Genomic DNA, 18,302 nt, shown 5'->3' on the forward strand with positions numbered 1-18,302 from the left:
TAAAGGTCCCCCCACGAGCGTACCTCCTCTGAGGAGGTGGTCTTCTTTTCTGGCCTTGCCTCAGTCACTTTCTCTAAGTGCCCTGTCTCTCGGAGGGCACCTGAGGCTTCCTCCTTCTCAGCCGCCTGGGGACCCGGGCGCCCCAGTCCCTCCGCATTCCCAGCCAAGTGTGGTAATATACCCCCCCTGCGGGCGTTATCAGTGGGGTGCAAATGGGCATAGCTTGGGCACTGGAGGGCTTTGGGCTGTGGGAGGCTTGGCTCACAGGACGGTTTTCCCCCCGATTGGCTCCGCCGCGCCACGCGGCAGCTCTGATTGGATGTTAAGTTTCCTTTCCCATTTCCCACCCCCCCCCCGCCCCTCCACCTGCGACCCAGCACTTTCCCGGAGGACAGGGGTGGAGCGAGAACTGACCCCCACAGTTCACCGTTAGCTCTGGCGCTGAGCGCGCAAATGGACGGGGTCACATGACACACTGAGGGACGGAGATGCGAAGAAAAGGTACCCATGTTGTGACTGCGGGGAGGGAACAATCAGAGGGCCCACGTGGGGTGTCACAGACTCGCGTCCTGGCAACGTCTTGATAATCACCGGGCCTGGGGGCCACATGCGGGGGCGCGTCAAAGCCTGGGGCCCGGATGCAGGGTCGAAGGGTCATAGTTGGTCTCTCGGTCTCGCGTGGACACAGAAGCCGAGCCCGCACTGGATGTCTGGGAGGGCCGGTGCGGTCCAGGGCCCGGCCCACCGCGCCGAAAGCGGATTCAGGGGCGCTCCTCCGCAGCTGGCGCTCACACACGCCGCGTAGACACGTGCCCGCTGCACGCTGGGTAAATACAGACCCAGAGCAGAGCCGACCCTAATTTAGACGCCGGCGAACGCTGCGCGCACGCACACGTGTTCCCGACTCGCTGGCACTTTGGTCCCCACCCCCTCTGTCGCGTGCGGGGGCGGAGCCGGAGGGGGACTAGGGGCGTGGCTACAGCCCTCAGCTCGCCGGCTCAAAAGGAGAAGGATCAGTGAGAAAGGCATCCCCACACACCCTTTCCTAGAATTGTGCCTTCCCCCATCCTGCTCTACAGCTCTCTCCTAGCCTTCAAACCAATCCCCTGCCCAAGGGGCGCGGGGGTGGGGTGGGGGAACTAACTATGGGGGCGGGGCTCTGAGTCCAGCTCATTACCACAGCATCCAAGCTAGGGGTAGGGTGGGGGCGGTTGAGAAGAGCAACCCAGCATCCCCCGACCTCGGCTTCGCCGCCGAGGATGACGCGGGAGCGCGCGGCCGCCCCCAGAAGGCTCCGGGAGATGGGGCGGGCCTCCACGTAGACCCCGGGGGTCGCTTGCTCCTGCCAGCACGCCTTCGCCGAGGCCGGGAGCCTGGAGCACGCTCGCCCTCCCGCCCCCCAGCCGCCTCTGCCGCCGCCCCCTCCTTGGAAACCAAGTTACCAACGTTAAACCAATCCCGGAACGCAACTCTGCCTCCTCCACAACCCACCCGCCGCGCCGTCCTCTCGCCCAGCTCAGCGCTCGCGCTCTCCTCGCCTCCTGCGCTTCCCCGCGGCGGCGATGCCAGGGCCCTCGCCGGGGCTGTGCCGGGCATTGCTCGGCCTCTGGGCTGTCCTGGGCCTGGGGCTCTTCGGCCTCTCAGGTAAGAGCCGGGTCCTGGCTCAGGGTGGACAGGGCGGGGGCGGAGTTCCGGGACCAGAACAGCGGCCACAAGCCCCTCCCGGCTCCGCCCTCGTCTCGCTCTACTCCCACGCTTCTGCCCCACCTTGAGCCCGGGCCTTGCCCTCTATCCCTCTTCCCACCAACACACACTGGAGACCCAGCTCCCAGGCTCCTCGCTTGCCCAGGTTTCTACCTTGCCCTCGTCGAGATCCCGGGTGCTCTTCCGCACCCATCTCATGCCCTGGAGACCCCGTGTCTCCCTTGTCCCTTTCCGGGGTACCTCTCCACGCTCTGTCATGCTCCATGGTCCACGGACTGCCATCCCCCTCAGTCGTGGTCCGGAAAGACCCGATCTCCCCGACTGCTGTGACTCAGAGGCGCTATTCCCGCTCCATCCGGAGCCCTGGCAACCGAGTCCCTCAGCTGTTACCGCGGTTCCTTCCATGAGCTCCAGCCTCGAGTCTTCTTTCGTGTTCTTCTCCCGGGTTTGGGGTCCTCACTTATCCTTGACTCAGCCTCATCTCTCCTTTGCCCTCGCCTCAACCTGTCTCACCGTCTCTGGCAAGAACCTTGAGAACCAGTTCGTTTTCCTTCCTCCACACGAGGTCCCCTCTTCCCATCACTGCTGTGTGCGTCAAAGACCCCGTCTTTCATCTCATCCCCCTCCCCCCATGCTTTCCCATCACTCCATTGGCACCTTGGAGACCAGGGCTCTCTGCTGCCATGTCCCAGAGAAGCCCTCGAGGTTTGAACCCTGGGAGCGCGCCTCCAAACCTGAGGCCGGGGCAGGACGCGAAACTCCTGAATTCTTCCTTGGCTGTGGCCTCTACTAATTCCCCGGGAATCCCTGATTCGACATAGGGGCACTAAGATCCCAGGAAGGTGGCTCCCCAGGCTGAGCCCACGTTTCCCTGGTCAGCGGTCGCGCAGGAGCCCTTTTGGGCGGACCTGCAGCCCCGCGTGGCGCTCGTGGAGCGCGGGGGATCTTTGTGGCTGAATTGCAGCACCAACTGCCCACGACCTGAGCGCGGTGGCCTGGAGACCTCGCTGCGCCGGAATGGGACCCAGAGGGGCTTGCGCTGGCTGGCGCGGCAGCTGGTGGACATCCGCGAGCCGGAGACCCAGCCGGTCTGCTTCTTCCGCTGCGCGCGGCGCACGCTGCAGGCGCGTGGGCTCATTCGCACTTTCCGTGAGTTCTCAGCGGCCACGCTCTCACTCTACTATTTTCCCTTCCTTCCAAGCCCCGCCCCCTGGGTCACAGGGTCCTCCCCTTCAGGCTCCACCCTCTGGATCCCCAAGCTCTCCGCTCCTGGGCCCCTGGGTTCCACGCCAAGTGCCTGGGAGCCTCGGCGTTTCCAAGAGCGGTGGTTCCCCCGTTGCAGAGCGACCGGATCGTGTAGAGCTGGTACCGCTGCCTGCCTGGCAGCCTGTGGGCGAGAACTTCACCCTGAGCTGTAGGGTCCCAGGCGCTGGGCCTCGTGGGAGCCTCACATTGACCCTGTTGCGGGGCGCCCAGGAGCTCATCCGTCGCAGCTTCGCCGGGGAGCCACCCCGAGCGCGGGGCGCGGTGCTTACGGCTACAGTACTGGCGCGAAGGGAGGACCATGGGGCCAATTTCTCTTGCCGCGCGGAGCTGGACCTGCGGCCGCATGGCCTGGGGCTTTTTTCAAACAGCTCCGCCCCCAGAGAGCTCCGAACTTTTGGTGAGTGGGTACAGGGAGCAGAAGGGGACGAGAAGGGGTCAGAGGAGTGTTTAAGAAGTTTGGAGGCAGAGAAATCTGAATTCCAATCCTTACTCCAACATACACCAGCTGTAAGTTGTTTTCCTCTCTGTGCCTTGAGGATAATACGATAAGATAGTGCATGTAAAGCGCTTAGTACATATTGAGTGGTTCCGATACATGATATTCAAGCTCTGTTCTTCGACACCTAGCCCTGTCTCCGGACCCCCCGCGCCTCGCTGCCCCCCGGCTCTTGGAAGTGGGCTCAGAAAGACCCGTGAGCTGCACCTTGGACGAGCTGTTTCCAGCCTCAGAGGCTGGGGTCTACCTGGCGCTGGGGGACCGCATGCTGAGTCCCGATATCACCCTGGAGGGGGACGCGCTCGTGGCCACTGCCACAGCCACAGCTAACGCAGAACAGGAGGGCGCCAGGCAGTTGGTCTGCAACGTGACCCTGGGGGGCGAGAGCCGCGAGACCCGGGAGAACGTGACCGTCTACAGTAAGAGGGAGAGAAGCGGGTCGCCGCGGCTCAGGGGTGGATCCGGTCGCTCTGCAACGGGAAGGCAGAGCAAAGGGTGGGCGGGGCCTTAGTATAGCAATAGCCGTGGTCCCAGTGTCCCTAAGGGGTGGGAAAGTTGGAGGACTGAGGTTGAATAGTTTTGAGGCGGAGTCTGAGCCGCCGCCGGAAGGGGAACGTCGCAAACCCAGTGGGGACCCCGTAAAGTTGGGCGGGGCGAGGAGGAGGCGGGGCGAGAAGAGGGCGGAGCCTAAGCATCCGCAGAGGCCGAGCGAGGTACCTACAGTTCGGCGGCAGAGCCCAGAGAGTTCAGGCAGATAAGGGGCAGCCTCGACCCGCGGGAGGGGCGTGGTCAGTGGACTCCCGGCCAATGCCCCGCCCCCAGGCTTCCCCGCGCCGGTCCTGACCCTGAGCGAGCCCAGCACCCCCGAGGGGAAGGTGGTGACAGTAACTTGCGCAGCTGGGGCCGGAGCCCTGGTCACACTGGACGGAATTCCAGCCGTGGTCCCGGGGCAGCCCGCCCAGCTTCAGCTAAATGCCACCGAGGACGACGACAAGCGCAGCTTCTTCTGCGACGCCATCCTCGAGGTGGACGGGGAGACCCTAAGCAAGAACAAGAGCGCCGAACTCCGCGTCCTATGTGAGTTGGCCTTTAACCTCTCGCCTCCCTCCTCGTGATTTCCAAGGGCCTGTCCTGTCCCTGGCCGTATTGTGGAAGTGGGGCTTTTCCTCAAGGACCGTGTCTAGCTTCTCAGTACCCCGCGCCCCTGCAGACGCCCCTCGACTAGATGATTCTGAGTGTCCCAGGAGCTGGACGTGGCCGGAGGGCCCCGAGCAGACGCTGCGCTGCGAGGCCCGCGGAAACCCTGCGCCCTCCGTCCACTGCGAGCGGCCTGACAGCGGGGCGGTGCTAGCGCTGGGCCTGCTGGGTCCGGTCACTCGAGCTCTCGCCGGCACTTACCGCTGCACTGCGGTCAACGTCCAGGGCGAGGCAGTCAAGGAAGTGACGCTGACGGTGGAGTGTGAGTGGGGGTGCACAAGGCGCATTTCTGCTTCTCAGGGTCTAGGGGTGACTAGCCTACAGGGTCTGAAGTGTGTCTTTGGGCAGGATTTTGGGAAAGGGAAGAGGCTGGTGAGCGGTATTAGGGGAAGATCTTAGAGAAGGAGGGAGGGGGAGAGGTAGACGTGTCCCTAAGGGTCTGGGGTGTGGTGTGTGGACAGAGTCTTGGGAAGGTGGGCTTTCCAAGGCGTCTAAGAATTTCTAGGCCAAAGACTTGGGGTGGATCCTGTGGGCACTTTGTAGGAATCAGAAAAAAGGACTAAAAACAGCTCACCACTCCACCAGTGTAAAACCTCTTTGGTTTAGTGTCTGGGCAGGGCACAGCCTGCCCAACCCTTTGTGGCCGCCCTCATACGGAAAGAGGGTCTAGGGACATTGGGCCAGTCCCCATCCTCAAACCCAACAACACTTCCTTCTCCAGACGCCCCATCGCTGGACAGCATGGGCTGCCCAGAACACATTACATGGCTGGAAGGAACAGAGGTCTCGCTGAGCTGCGTCGCACACGGGGTCCCGCCGCCCAGCGTGAGCTGTGTGCGCCCTGGGGAGGCCGGGGTCGTCGAGGGCCTGCTGCATGTGGTCCGGGAGCACGCAGGAACCTACCGCTGTGAAGCCACCAATGCTCAAGGCTCTGTGGCCAAAAATGTGGCTGTCACGGTGGAATGTGAGTGAGGACAACACAGGGCAAGATGGGGTATGTCAGGATAACCCTGGCCTGACTTCCAGTCCCTGTGTGACCTTCTGCTCCCCAGATGGCCCCAGTTTCGAGGAGCTGAGCTGCCCCAGCAATTGGACGTGGGTGGAAGGATCTGGGCAGCTGTTTTCTTGTGAGGTGGATGGAAAGCCGGAGCCAAGTGTGGAGTGCATCGGCTCAGAGGGCACCAGTGAGGGGATGCTGCTGCCGCTGGCCTCCCCAGACTCTAGTCCCAGAGTCCCCAGCAGCGCTAGTGAACTGGCACCTGGTATCTACATCTGCAATGCCACCAACCGGCACGGCTCCATGGTCAAGACAGTCGCCGTGAGCACGGAGTGTGAGCGGGGCCGAGGCTGGCGGGGAAGTAGGGGTGCCCCAGGGGCCGGGCCCCTCCCTGACGTCCCCCATGGCTGCTTTGCAGCGCCACCGCAAATGGATGAGTCCACCTGCCCAAGTCACCAGACGTGGCTGGAAGGGGCCGAGGCTGCAGGGCTGGCCTGCGCCGCCCGGGGTCGCCCGTCCCCACAAGTGCGCTGCTCCCGGGAGGGCGTGCCCAGGCCTCAGCGGCTGCGCGTGTCCCGAGAAGATGCGGGTACCTACCGTTGCTTGGCCACCAACATGCATGGCACGGACGCACGGACGGTCACCGTGGGCGTGGAATGTGAGTGGGAGTAGCACCAGTTAGAGGGCACTGGGTTCCCAAAACAGTGGCTTGCAGCAGTGGGCTTGCCCAGGGCAGTTCAAGGGTACCTCCTTAGGCCCCCTTCCTGGGGACAAGGATTCCCGGTCTAAACCTGAGGCTAATGAAAACTCTAGGGAACAGGAGCCCGCGCCCCCCTCAAATTCTAGGTCAGAAGGGCACTGGTGCAGGTCCCTACCCCCTCTCCTTCAGAGAAGCAGGGCACAGGGTTTTAGTGCTGACTACAGCCGAATAGCAGGGGCAGATGGCTCTGAAGGAAGGCCGGGTCCCTGCCTCCCCATCCGAGGAGGGGTGCTCTGGTTGTGGTGGGCGGAAGGGCACTTGGTCGGTGCGTGGACCGGCTCTGAGGGGCTCCTCAACCTCCTGTCCTCTGCAGACCGGCCGGTGGTGGCCGAGTTGGCCGCCTCGCCCCCCGGGGGCGTGCGGCCAGGCGGGAACTTCACACTGACCTGCCGCGCAGAGGCCTGGCCCCCAGCCCAGATCAGCTGGCGCGCGCCCCCGGGGGCGCTCAACATCGGCCTGTCGAGCAACAACAGCACGCTGAGCGTGGCGGGCGCCATGGGCAGCCACGGCGGCGAGTACGAGTGCGCAGCCACCAACGCGCATGGGCGCCACGCGCGACGCATCACAGTGCGCGTGGCTGGTAAGTGGCAGCTGGGGGGCGGGGCGAGGGATCCGCAGGGGGCGTGGCCTGCGCCGCGTGGCCCCTGACCCGGTCCTCGCTTCCCTCTCCTTCCCCGCAGATGAGACTGAAGTGGGCCGGGGCAGAAGTCAGGGGCACCCTGACGAGTGGGGCTTTGATGGCGGGTTGGGTGGAAGGTGGAGGAAGAGGGAACGGACTGGAGCTCAAGGGGAGAGACCCTCCCCAGGGCCGTGACGGCTGTGGGAGGGGCTTATTAACTTGGGGTAGAAGGCACCCCTCACTGTGCCGCTGTGGAGAAGAGGTGTGGGAGAGGGACCTAGGGTAGAGGATGGGGGTGATGGGGGGTCCCACCCAGATCCCCTCCCCCCCCACTTCGTGTATCTCGGGTTTTCCGGGGTGAAGGAGTGACCCGGTCCCCCCCTACTCTCATCCTCTTGGGGGTGAAGAGAGTTGACTTCTGGGTATCCCTGGGGCTAGGGGCTTCTATCCTCATGTGCTGAGGTGACGCGTAAAACGGGTCTGGGGTCGCACCAGCGCTTGGGGTAGCCTTTGAAGGCTTTCTCCTTTCCCCCACCCCACGCTCTGAGTTCCCTGGGGTTCCCTGCCAGGCCCGTGAGGACTGACCTCGTGCCAATGGGGAGGGAACAGAGGTGGCCGCGCTTGGGAGCCTTGAGCTGGTCCACTCTCTTTGAGGGTCTCCACCCCGCAGGTCCATGGCTGTGGGTCGCCGTGGGCGGCGCGGCGGGGGGCGCGGCCCTACTGGCCGCGGGGGCCGGCCTGGCCTTCTACGTTCAGTCCACCGCTTGCAAGAAGGGCGAGTATAATGTGCAGGAGGCCGAAAGCTCGGGTGAGGCCGTGTGTCTCAACGGCGCGGGCGGTGGCACTGGAGGGGGCACGGGTGCCGAAGGTGGAACCGAGGCTGCGGGCACCGCGGAGGCGCAGGCGGGGGGCGAGGTCTTCGCCATCCAGCTGACGTCGGCTTGAGCCGGTTCCCCTCTCCCCGCGGGCCGGGGGACGCCCTCCAGAGGCACACGGGGGCTTACTTATTGTTCTATTTATTTATGTATTTATTTATTTATTCATTCATTTATTTATTCAATTCCAGGGGCGTCACCCCCATTTTCTACCCACCCCCCAACAAATAAAGTTTTTATAAAGGACTCTGGGTCCGTCCACTTCAGTCTCTGCCATGTGGAAGCAACCCAAGGTTCCAGTCCCAACCCCGTGGGTTATTCATACATAAACTACTTTGGCTTGTTTGTTTTTGAGGGCCTACTATGTGTCAGCACAGCCCAAGCCACCTTCATGCGGTGTGGGCTGGAGCGTGTTCTCTCCGTGTCCCCCAGCCTTGGGCTGGGGTGGGGACTGCAGGCCTTCCTCCCGCTCCCTGACCCTTATCTCTTCCGCCCAGTGCTGCCCTCTAACCCCGCTAACTCTTGCGGTGGGAGCTAGGTGATTCCCCCAGGCCTGGTTCCAGGCGCCGCAGAAGCTGTCTTCCCAGGGTGGGCGGAGCCCTCTCCCCGGGGTCTGGGCATTGGGCCCCTGTCCTGAGGTCTCGCCAGGATGAGGAAATGCGGACAGTGGCTGCACTTATGAGTGACAGGTCCCAACTATTAAAGGGTGCATCCCCGCCCCACCCTCAATGCCTCCTCCATCCTGTGTCCATCCACCGTGCCTCAGTTTACCCCCAACCTGCCTTTTGACTGCCTGTCATGATTCAGAAGAGACACACGGCTATCAGCTGCAACCCACTCCGCACACCACCGCCCCCCTCACCCCCTACAGCATAAGGAGAGAACAGCTGCTCTCCCCCCACCCTTGCGGTCTCTGCCTCCCTCAAAAGCAGGAACAGAGCCTGAGAGAAGGAAGCAGTCCTGGACAGCTCCCACTCCATCAGCTGCCCTAGGCAAGCATTTCCTGAGCAAAGGTAAGAGCAGGAAATGGCGGGGGGGGGGGGGGGGGGGGGGGATTGCTAGGGGGTTGGGGGTGGGAGGAACTAGCAGCCTGTCGCACACACACACACACTCTTAACTACTTCCCTCCTCACGATTCCTTATGTCCCACCAAGTCCAGCCTGCCACAGGGCCTTTGCTTTTGCCATTCCCTCTGCCTGGACTGTCCTCACCTCAAAGTCCCACAGCCAGTTCCTTATCCTCAGGTCTCTATCCAAATGTCAGAGAGGCCTTGGCTGTCTCTCCTCCGAGAGAAGCAAAACTGAGGTAGCCCTCCAACGCCTTATCTCCTTACATACTTTCTTTTCTCTGTAGCATCAACCACCACTTGACACTGTATTAGATATTTGACTGTTTACTGTCACTTGAGAATATTGGCTTCGCTAGAGCAGGGTTCTTTGTTCTAGTCACCATAAACTGCCCCCCTTGGGGTCTGGTGCACAGTAGTTGCTCAATAAATGCTCAATAAGTGGGTAAAAACAGCCGTGAGTTCACAGGTACACAGTCTGAGACCTTCATGTGTTCAACGTGCATCCCCAAAGAACTCCATGCTGGGCCCTGGGGTGGCCCATCACGGTCAGGGACACAGTTGTGGCCTTGGACCCCTGAAGTCATGGTCCAGGTGGGAAGATGAAGGTGAATGAAATAACCCCAGAGCAGTAGAGAACTGACAAATTCTGGTAGGTTCTAGGAGGGAGACCAGTGAGGAGCTGAACTAGAGCGTGACAGCATGGGAGTGGGGTATGTATTTTAGACTGGGTGGTCAAGGAAGGCTGCCCCACCCTCCCAGTAATGAGAAGGCAGCAGCTAAGGGAGGCGCCGGGGAGGGTGTTCTGAGCTGAGGAATGTGGGGCTGGAGGAGTCGGATCTGAGGGCTGAGGAACTGGGCCCAGACCTTCCCCACAGGCTCACCCAAAACAGACAGAGAGGGTTTCACAGGGGCTCCCCTTCCTGGGCTACGTGGCCTGGCAGGTCTCACTCACTGCCATGCGGGACCATCCCCCACCCTGGCTGCATCCCTCCAGTTCTCCCAGTGGGCACTGGTATCCTGTGTGTTCTGGCGACAGCGACAGGGCTGAGCTCTGGCCAGGGCCCTCTTCTCCTGAATGGCTTCTGGCTGCAGGCTAGGGACACCCATGGTGGGGTTGGAGAGCTCTTGGAAGAGGGGGGAGGGGGCCACAGAAGGGACTGGTGTGCATAAAGTTGTAGGAAGGGGACACCCTGCAGGCAGAGGTGGAGCTGATGGATAAAGGGACCGCTGTGTGTGTATCACTGTGTGCCAATGTGTGTGTCACCTAGGTGTATTTTCCGGGTGTTGACAGATGTATCTGTCCTGTGTCCGTCAACGCTTGTTTCTGTCTAGCGTGGGGTCTATGTGTCTCATGTGCGTGTCAGCACACGCGAGTTTGTCAGTGTGTCTTGTATGTGAATGTGTGTTAGCCCACACACACGTATCTGTCTTGCCTTTTTTTAAGATTTTTTTTTAGGGGGGCACCGGGTGGCTCAGTTGGTTGGGTGACTGCCTTTGGCTCAGGTCATGATCCTGGACTCCTGGGATCTAGTCCCACATTGGGCTCCCTGCTCCGCGAGGAGTCTGCTTCTCCCTCTAACCCTACCCCCTCTTGTGCTCTCTCTCTCTTTCAAATAAATTAAAAAATAAATAAGATTTTTTTTAGGGGTGCCTGGGTGGCTCAGTCGTTAAGTGTCTGCCTTCAGCTCAGGTCATGATCCCGGGGTCCTGGGATCGAGCCCCGCATCGGGCTCCCTGCTCAGCGGGAAGCCTGTTTCTCCCTCTCCCACTCCCCCTGCTTGTGTTCCTGCTCTCGCTTTGTCTATGTCAAATAAACAAATTCTAAAAAAAAAAAAAAAAAAGTTGTTTTTTTTTTTTTTAGGTCATCTCTACACCCAACACTGGGCTCGAACCCACAACCCCGAGACTGAGAGTCGCACACTCCACTGACCGAGCCAGCCAGGCGCCCCGTGTGTCTGTCTGTCTCCATGTGTTCTTTGTCTCTGCATGTGGTGGCTGTTGCCCTATATGGGATGTTGTGGTGAATGTGGCTCATTCTCTGTGGGTGGGCTGGTCCCTGTATGTACGAGTGTGTGTGTCCCTCAGAATCCTAATGAGAAAACACCTGCCCCCACATTCCTGGCGCGGGGGAGAGAGGGAGAAGTGTGCACGAGGTGGGATCCCCAAGTCACAGCGCTCTTTCTCAGAGTAGTTGTGTTCTTTATTGTTATTGCTGTTCACAGTAGGAGTGTCACTGCTGAGGACATTTTCTGAGGGGAGGCTCAGCCAAACTTCATCGGACCAGGGGCCAGGGAGGGGGACAGTGGCCCCCTGAGACAGGGACTCTGGAGCCCGAGGCCTGGGTCTTCCACCTGAGATCCCTGAATGGGAGGGGGCAGAGAAGAGGCAGCCTGGACCCTTGAAGACCCAAGTTTTTTCCCCACTCCTCCCAGGAGGGCTTCTGCCCATTCCCTGCCCTCCCCACCACAGAGAAACTGAGTCAGGACAGGCTCAGCTGGGTGAGGAAGGGCTTACCCTTCCTGAGTTGGGCCTTGGTGGGGGCCCAGGGACACCCCACATCTGCCACATAACTTCTTGGGCTGGACACTTTTCCTGGGCACGAGCCAGCAGCTGGAGCAGCGAGTGCCATATTTCTTGTACCTGGGGTGGGGGTGCGAGAAACCAACATCAGAATGCAGCAGGGGTCCAGAAACTACCACTTTCTGGGTAGTTCCACTTTCCGCAAGGGTGAGTGTTTCCCCTCCCAGAACCCCACACTGGCTAAGCATCCAAACTCCTTCCATCCTGAGGACCTGATACCACAGGCATTGCAGAGAGGGGTCCCATCTTCAGCATCTCTCCAGAGTGGGGTCCTTTGGGTCCTACAGGAAGCACAGCACCGGGGCCCTGAGGGGGCAGAGGTCAAAGGGTAAGGGGCAGAGGCCAAGAGTCTGGGCTCCGGAGGCCTGTGCAGGTGGGGCATTTTGTTAGAGTCTCTACGAAGGCCCCACCTGGCTCTGGGCCAGCCCTGGGTATTACCAGATCTAAGACAGAGGGAAAGCCAGGAAGGGAGACAGATGGCAAAGCTAAGCAGAGGAAGAAACCGGGGGTGGGGGTGACTCAGCCTGAGTGGAGGGAGGTGCACCATGACTCCTTCTGGATGGGTCTAAATGGGGAAGCAGGATGGGAAGAAAGACAGAGAAGATGGGAAACTGCCCCCCCCCCATATTTATAGCTCTTAAGTCACCAGGACTCACCGAGGGCCTCGCTGCCTCCTGAGTTGGCCTCAGGACCCCTGGCAGGGCCTGTAGAGGGACCCTGAGAGCGGCTACTGCAGGCCAGGCTGGGGAGTAGACAGGAGTTAGCATTGGGGGGTCTGTACCTTGTCCCAGGCAGTGGCCCCTCAGTGATGATTTACTATCGGGATTTGAAGCATCCCCCAAGGAGGCGTCTGATGGCTGAAAGGCCTGGCCTTGTCCCTCATCAGTAATAATAATGAGTATTATGTGAAGAGGTAGGAAGTCTGGGGCCAGCCTGCCAGTTTGAGATCCCATTTCTCCTGAGTCCTCACTGCGTGACTCCGGACAAGCGATCGCATCCTCTGCACCTCAGTTTCCAAATCTGCAAAATGGGCTTCACAAGGCTTCAGGGAGCCCATATACATCAAGGGCTACCTGTTACCTCTCATAGTTGTTGTTCCTGACAGGTGGTGGTCATGATCATTACTGGGAAAAACAACAGTTAGCAACCACCCTCAGTATGGTCAGGCCCATCTCATAAACAGGACCTATGCTCGGACCAGGACGTTGCTGGGTCACGGCGCCAGCCTGAGGTCTCGCTCAGAGGCTGGGCCATTTGTAACGTAGGGCTGGTGTGGGGCGCCCGCGAGCAGATGCCGGGAGGCCCCTGCCCCCACCATTATTACTATAACTTGCAAAAGGGCGCCCTCCTCTGGGCCAGCCCCTACCTGTAGCTGGGTATGATCTGTAGGCTGGAATCCGGCTTTATCTGAAACTTCAGGGTCACCCCCTCGAACCGGGGGTCCACTTTCTCAGCGCCCGGGTGGGGCTTTGACTGCTTCCGGGGCCTCCTCTGGGGTAGGGCTGAGGGGGCTGGGGGAGCCTCCAGGGGCCCTGAGCTGCAGCATGGCTGGCTGATTGGGGTCAGCATGTTCTTGGCATCCCTTGCCAGAGGCGAGGGTCCCAGAGTCTCCAAGGCCTTCAGCTCCCAGCAGGGCCCCAGGGCTTGGGTGTCCCGGGCAGGGGGCTGAACCAGCCCTTCTGCTGTTTCTTGGAGGAAACGCAGGGCAGTGACTGAGTCCTGGCTTGCAGGCCAGAAGGACCTGGGGACAAGGGACAGTGTGGTCACCCCCTTCCCTGGGCAGCACCAATGCAGTCCTCAGAGACATGGGGGAATTGCGTGGCCTCTGACCCCCATATGACCCCGAGTATCCCTCGGGACCAGAACTTCTTTTTAAGTGCCAGTAACTAACATGGTGACCTCTGGATAACCCCCAGGAACCAGAGGTCATGACCCTTTGACCACTGGATCAAGTTGGGGGAAGGGGCCGCTCCTGAACGCACCTGCCATTGGGTCTGGGGCATCCTGGGGTCCTTGGTGCCTGCTGAGCAGGGGGCGCCCGGGGCGGCTTAGGGTCCAGACACGGTGGCGCCAGGAGCTCTTGCAGCTTCGAGAAGTCTGGGACCGGTTCGGCCTCCATCACGCCCCGGCCCAGCCCCACTTCCCTAATCGCGCCCGGCCCCGCCCACCCTGAGCCCACTCGATGAGCCCCACCTGAGTGGAGCAGGACGTGCCTGGTGGGGGCGCTTCTGGCAGAGGCTGCGAGGAGCCCCACCTGGGCGGGGCGGGGCGAGTGCGACGAGGCGCCTCTGGTAGGCAGCGCTGGGCGCCCGGGGGCCAAGCTCCCCCCGCCCACCCAGGCCGGCCTCGGTCCCACTCTGGCAGCTCCGCTCGGGTGGCCTTCACACCCCGCCAGGCCAGCCTGGATCCCCGCAAATCCCTCCGCGGCCGGGGGGGCGGGGCTTTGGCACGCGGGTGCACGTGGGCTCGGGCTCCCGGGCTCTCCAGCAAGGCAGCTTCCGGGCGTCTGCCTCAGCCGTCCCGCGACCCCAGCGCTGCCGTGGGAGGGGGGAGTTGGGGGCCCAGAAGGTGCGGCTACAGACTCCAGGGCCTGCCCTCCCCGCCCCCCCCCCCCAGGAGCCTCAAGACACCGGAGGTCTGTGAGACAGTTTTATTGTTGTTCCAGTCAGATTCCACCCTATCCACACACTGATTCTCCTGAGTTTGGGGGAGGCCACCCCAGCAGGGCTGGGTCTCCCTCGGCCTCCCAAACCAGAACCTGGACATGGGATCTCTCTGAGGCAGGGGCTCTGGCCTTCTGGTTGCTTCCAACATCTCTCTCGGGCCTGTCCATGCTCTGGGCTGGACTGGCAACTTGGCTATTCCTGCAGTCCCGGCCGCGGGGCCGCGGGTGCCCGGGGTGTCAGTGGGGCTTGGGGACATGGCCGTCCACATAGAAGTTCCTGGTGATCTTTGGCAGCGTGAATTCGGCCCCTTCCAGCTCAGGAGTCAGCACGATTTGGCAGCCCAGCCGGGAGTTCTCCTGAAGAAGCGGGGCCATGTCCAGCATGTCGTCCTCCCTGCAGCAAGGAGAAGAGCAGTCACCCAGGGGCAAGCTGTCCAGCTGGTGGGGGCCCCACAGGGCGGGGACGAGGCACCTCTCAGGCCGGCGCGGGGCAGCGCCACAGCCAGCAGCTGCAGGGCCGAGTCGGGCTGGGGCTGCCTGGCGCGGCCCACATGGGCCTCTGCACAGCGGGGAGGGGCTGCCCCGCTCACCTCTCGGTGGGAGGAGGCAGAAGGTCCAGGTGGTCCTCGCTCACGTACACGTGGCAGGTAGAGCACGCCAGGGAAGCTTCACAGGCCCCTGGGGGCAACAAGTGAGGAGGTGCCAGTGAGGGGCACGGTCAGGTAGGCACCATGAGGTCAAGGACAGAAGGGGAAAGAGGCCCTTTGTTTCCCCACGCGCCCCTCATCCATCCTTCCCGGGCCCGCACCGAGCGCACCCTCCGCCCCGTCATCCACTCGGCTAGCTGCTCCCGAGCTGCGTGTAAGTTTTGCAAAGGGACGTCCAGGGTGTCCCGTCTCCCAAGGACCACCCCCCCAGCAGGCTGTGGACCAGACTGCGTACACGGAACCATGAAGGAGCGTGGACTTGACTTCAGTGTGGCTGAGGGGGAAAAAGGCAGGGTCCCTGCAGCCTGTAAGCCCTTGCGGGGACCCTGTCACTGTGCTGGGCAAATGGGTTTCCCTCTACCTCTTGCTCCCGAAGATGGGACCTGCTTCCTCAACACTCAGTGTGGCAGGGGAAGAGACCAGAAAATAAGGGTTGAAAGATACAGAAGCTGGGGTTTCCTGCTTTTCCCCCGGATGCATTCCCACCCTTTGGACTGATCACTGAGAATTGCGCTTTGGGGATAATGTCCCTCCTGGTCTAAAACCTTCCAAGGCCTTTTCGCAGCCAGAATAAAACCAAACTCTTCCACTCAATCTCTGAGATCCTCCCGACCCCTCACTCACTCACTTCAGCCACACTGCCCCCCCGCCCCAACTCCAACACACCAAGCTCGTCCCCAGCACATGGCCTCTGCACTCGTTGCACCCTCGCCCTGGAATGTTCTTCTCTCCACTCTTTCACCAACAGAACTCATCTGTTTTCCAGTTCCCCCATCTCCTGTTTCTTATCCTCTCCCCGCACCAAACCCCACCCCTGCCTGGCCTTGGGGACTCTAATTTCTGCACAGCATTTACCACAGTCTCAGGTTACCACCTGAATCTCTGGGTGTACCTATGCTCCATCAACCTGGCCTCCGTCTTTGTACTTGGCACCGAGCCTGGCATATGGATGCTCAAGAGACATGTGTTTTAAATGAATGGGACAGAATTCCCTCTGTCTTCCACACGTGTTGGATAATGAGGATGTAGCTGCAAAGCAGCCTCCTGACCTGGGAGAACCTCCCAGGGGGACCTGGTGACTTTGCCCACACTCCCCGTCTCCTGGGGATAAAATGTCTGGACCCTGAAGCTCCAGGCAGTCCCCAAGGAATCTCTTCCTCAGTCCTGTTTCCCACCTCATTAGCACCCTCATCCCATGAGATAGAGATTATTGAATACGATAGTCCCAGCTAGGCACTGCATACTAACCAGGTGCCAGGCATTCAGCACTACGTCCGAGATCTGTTTAAGCCTCCAGAGCAACCCAATGAGATAGTAACTAAATTATCCCCTTTTATACATGAGGCATCAGAGGCCCAGAGAGGTAAAGTACCTTGGCTCAGAGTCATAGAGCTGGTAAGAGGCAAAATATGAACACAGGCCACTTGCCTCTAAAACTCATGTTCCAACCTGTCCTGGACTCCTGGTGCCTGGATTCCAGAACAGAACTTGAGGTAGGCCTGCCATGACCAGCCCCCCAACATCCCCACCCCCGATAATGATTAAATCAGGCTCTGTATTATATTCACCCAACAAATAACCCTGTACATTTTTTTTTCAGACTGCCCTTTCCAGCTGCTCATGATATAATTACATGTTTATTCCTGGGATTATGGTCCCTATTAAGTTGAAATTGATGTGAAATGATAGGGGCCTTGTCTGTTTTGTACATTGCTGCCTGGCAAACAAGGTGTTCAATATACAGAGAAGAGCAGCACAGATTAGTGGCTAAAATAAGCTGGCTTTGAATCTAGTTTTGCCACTTACTTGACCCTGGATCATGTCAACTTAACCTGGGGCTGCTTCCTCACCTATAAAATGAGATAACAATCTTCCCTATCACATAACCTTATCAGGAAGATTCAATCAGTCAGTAGGTATTTAATGCGCTTAAAATAATGTCTGCTATGATTATCTTTTACTCAGCAAATACTGATTTAATACCCGTTACATCTAAACACCATGACAGGCAACCGATAAGTAGCACCAGGGTTTCTGATCTCATTCTGAAGACAGATGACAAAAAGGAAACAAGACACTGAGAAGTGTTAGGAGGACAATAAAGCACACTGAGGTTACAGTGACCAGGGGTGCGGGTTTTAGCTGGGCTGAGGGGAGGAGATTGTCAGAAAGATGACATTTACGTTGAGACCTGAAGGATTAATCTGGTGGGAAAGTACTTCAGATGTCTGGAGCAGCAAATGCAAAAGCCCCGAGGCAGGAATGGACTTGGCTTTTTGTTTGAGGAACAGCAGGAAAGCCAGTGTGTCTAGATTAGAGAGAGGAAGGAGGGAGAGAATACAAGCTCCTGGAGGGCAGGAATTTTAATGACCTCTAATAAATGCTCAATAAATAGCTGCTGAGTGAATGAAGGTTTAGAGCTGGTCAGGGTTTGAGACATTGGTGAGGAGTCTGGATTTTAGCCATGTTTGATGGGAAGCCACGGGAGGGTGAAGTAACGGAGGAGAACCGTATCTGATTTGCAGGGTTTTTAAAACAATGAATAAGGACCTCCCCAATTCCCAGTGTGGGGTTCCCACCTTCCAGGTCCACTCCATGGCGCTGGGCCAGGTAAAGAACATTGTCCCCCACTCTGCCGCTCACCGGAATCCGTTGGCCTGAGCGGTCTACGAACACCACGTTCACCCTGGGGACAGACGGGGGTACAGACACCAAACTTGATGGTGGGCGCGGTGGCCAGGTCACGTCTGGGGTTAGGGGGCCTAGACGGCCAGGGGAATAGGACGAGGTAGAAGGGGGACACAGAGATGAGGCTGCAGGGCAGGGCGGGGACCGGAGGAACCTCGTGGGATAAAGAATGGGGGACTTAGCCCCCCTACACTCACACGTCCCCGGGCCGCTCAGGGCCGCCGGCTTCTTCTTCCCCCGCCGGGCGCGAGTCTGGAAAACACGGTTGGGTGAGCGGCCGCGGCGCGCCTTGTGGGCGTCCGGCGGGTTAACGCTGTCCCCCAAAGCGCCCCAGGTACCTGTTGCTCGAAATCTTCTGGCTGTCACTGGCGCCGCCGCCTCCCCGGACCCCCGAGAGCCCCCACGCCGGCTCCACCAGGCTCCACCAGCCGCCCTCAGCAGAAACCCAGCACTCACGCCTCCCCGGGCCACGGAGGCCGCCATGACAGGCATCACGTGATCCGGGCCTGGGCATGCCCAGTGGCAGCCACGCGACCACAGGGCCCGTAATTGCCCGAATATGAGCTCTGCCGTTTGAGTGGGGAGCGTGCGAGGAAGGACTCCAGGGGCTGCCAGAGCGCGAGGGACCCATGCCGGCTCACCCACACGAAAGACCTGCGGGGCCATCCCCGACTACCCA

At 60.2% G+C, this 18,302-nt stretch overlaps 3 protein-coding genes across 6 annotated transcripts; 1 reads left to right on the top strand and 2 right to left on the bottom strand.

Annotated features, from left to right (window-relative positions):
- Positions 1–979: 979 nt before the first annotated feature.
- ICAM5 (intercellular adhesion molecule 5) lies at positions 980–8,951 on the top strand. 4 transcript variants are annotated; one of them, XM_081812596.1, is made up of 11 exons: positions 980–1,644; positions 2,584–2,853; positions 3,047–3,367; positions 3,598–3,885; positions 4,403–4,543; positions 4,677–4,925; positions 5,385–5,627; positions 5,716–5,994; positions 6,079–6,318; positions 6,734–7,000; positions 7,710–8,951. In XM_081812596.1, the coding sequence occupies exons 1-11, from the start codon at positions 1,563–1,565 to the stop codon at positions 7,982–7,984; spliced, it is 2,655 nt and encodes an 884-aa protein (XP_081668722.1). In that variant the 5' UTR covers positions 980–1,562; the 3' UTR covers positions 7,985–8,951. The 4 variants fall into 4 exon arrangements, with proteins under 4 accessions (XP_081668722.1, XP_006746668.1, XP_081668727.1 ...); XM_006746605.3 differs by having other exon boundaries at positions 981–1,644; positions 4,289–4,543; positions 7,710–8,950; XM_081812601.1 differs by having other exon boundaries at positions 982–1,644; positions 4,289–4,543; positions 7,101–7,847.
- A 1,998-nt stretch (positions 8,952–10,949) lies between these two features.
- On the bottom strand, positions 10,950–14,062 carry ZGLP1 (zinc finger GATA like protein 1). Its single transcript, XM_031017410.2, has 6 exons — positions 13,546–14,062; positions 12,930–13,304; positions 12,220–12,305; positions 11,776–11,869; positions 11,498–11,623; positions 10,950–11,343 (listed from the first exon to the last, which is right to left on the bottom strand). Exons 1-6 carry the CDS (start codon positions 13,680–13,682, stop codon positions 11,256–11,258), a joined length of 906 nt encoding a protein of 301 aa, XP_030873270.1. The 5' UTR covers positions 13,683–14,062; the 3' UTR covers positions 10,950–11,255.
- Positions 14,063–14,199: 137 nt separating this feature from the next.
- Positions 14,200–18,289, bottom strand: FDX2 (ferredoxin 2). Its single transcript, XM_006741060.3, has 5 exons — positions 17,962–18,289; positions 17,821–17,875; positions 17,515–17,621; positions 14,819–14,906; positions 14,200–14,622 (listed from the first exon to the last, which is right to left on the bottom strand). Exons 1-5 carry the CDS (start codon positions 18,287–18,289, stop codon positions 14,466–14,468), a joined length of 735 nt encoding a protein of 244 aa, XP_006741123.2. The 3' UTR covers positions 14,200–14,465.
- Positions 18,290–18,302: the final 13 nt, after the last annotated feature.

Source organism: Leptonychotes weddellii, chromosome 1, assembly GCF_054177405.1.
Source record: "Leptonychotes weddellii isolate Sample4059 chromosome 1, ASM5417740v2, whole genome shotgun sequence".
Classification (NCBI taxonomy): Eukaryota; Metazoa; Chordata; class Mammalia; order Carnivora; family Phocidae; genus Leptonychotes; species Leptonychotes weddellii.

What these genes read in the sequence shown, in the direction of transcription:
- ICAM5 (XM_006746605.3), top strand. Translation starts at nt 1,563, where the DNA reads ATGCCAGGGCCCTCGCCGGGGCTGTGCCGGGCATTGCTCGGCCTCTGG. An exon ending in CAGAGAGCTCCGAACTTTTG is followed by an intron (nt 3,368 to 3,597) that starts GTGAGTGGGTAC and finishes TTCGACACCTAG; the next exon opens with CCCTGTCTCCGGACCCCCCG. An exon ending in GGTCACCGTGGGCGTGGAAT is followed by an intron (nt 6,319 to 6,733) that starts GTGAGTGGGAGT and finishes TGTCCTCTGCAG; the next exon opens with ACCGGCCGGTGGTGGCCGAG.
- ZGLP1 (XM_031017410.2), bottom strand. Translation starts at nt 13,682, where the DNA reads ATGGAGGCCGAACCGGTCCCAGACTTCTCGAAGCTGCAAGAGCTCCTG. An exon ending in TGCCCCAGACCCAATGGCAG is followed by an intron (nt 13,305 to 13,545) that starts GTGCGTTCAGGA and finishes CCTTGTCCCCAG; the next exon opens with GTCCTTCTGGCCTGCAAGCC. An exon ending in TGCAATGCCTGTGGTATCAG is followed by an intron (nt 11,624 to 11,775) that starts GTCCTCAGGATG and finishes CCCCCACCCCAG; the next exon opens with GTACAAGAAATATGGCACTC.
- FDX2 (XM_006741060.3), bottom strand. Translation starts at nt 18,289, where the DNA reads ATGGCCCCGCAGGTCTTTCGTGTGGGTGAGCCGGCATGGGTCCCTCGC. An exon ending in CCATGGAGTGGACCTGGAAG is followed by an intron (nt 14,907 to 17,514) that starts GTGGGAACCCCA and finishes TGTTGCCCCCAG; the next exon opens with GGGCCTGTGAAGCTTCCCTG. An exon ending in CTGCCTCCTCCCACCGAGAG is followed by an intron (nt 14,623 to 14,818) that starts GTGAGCGGGGCA and finishes TCCTTGCTGCAG; the next exon opens with GGAGGACGACATGCTGGACA.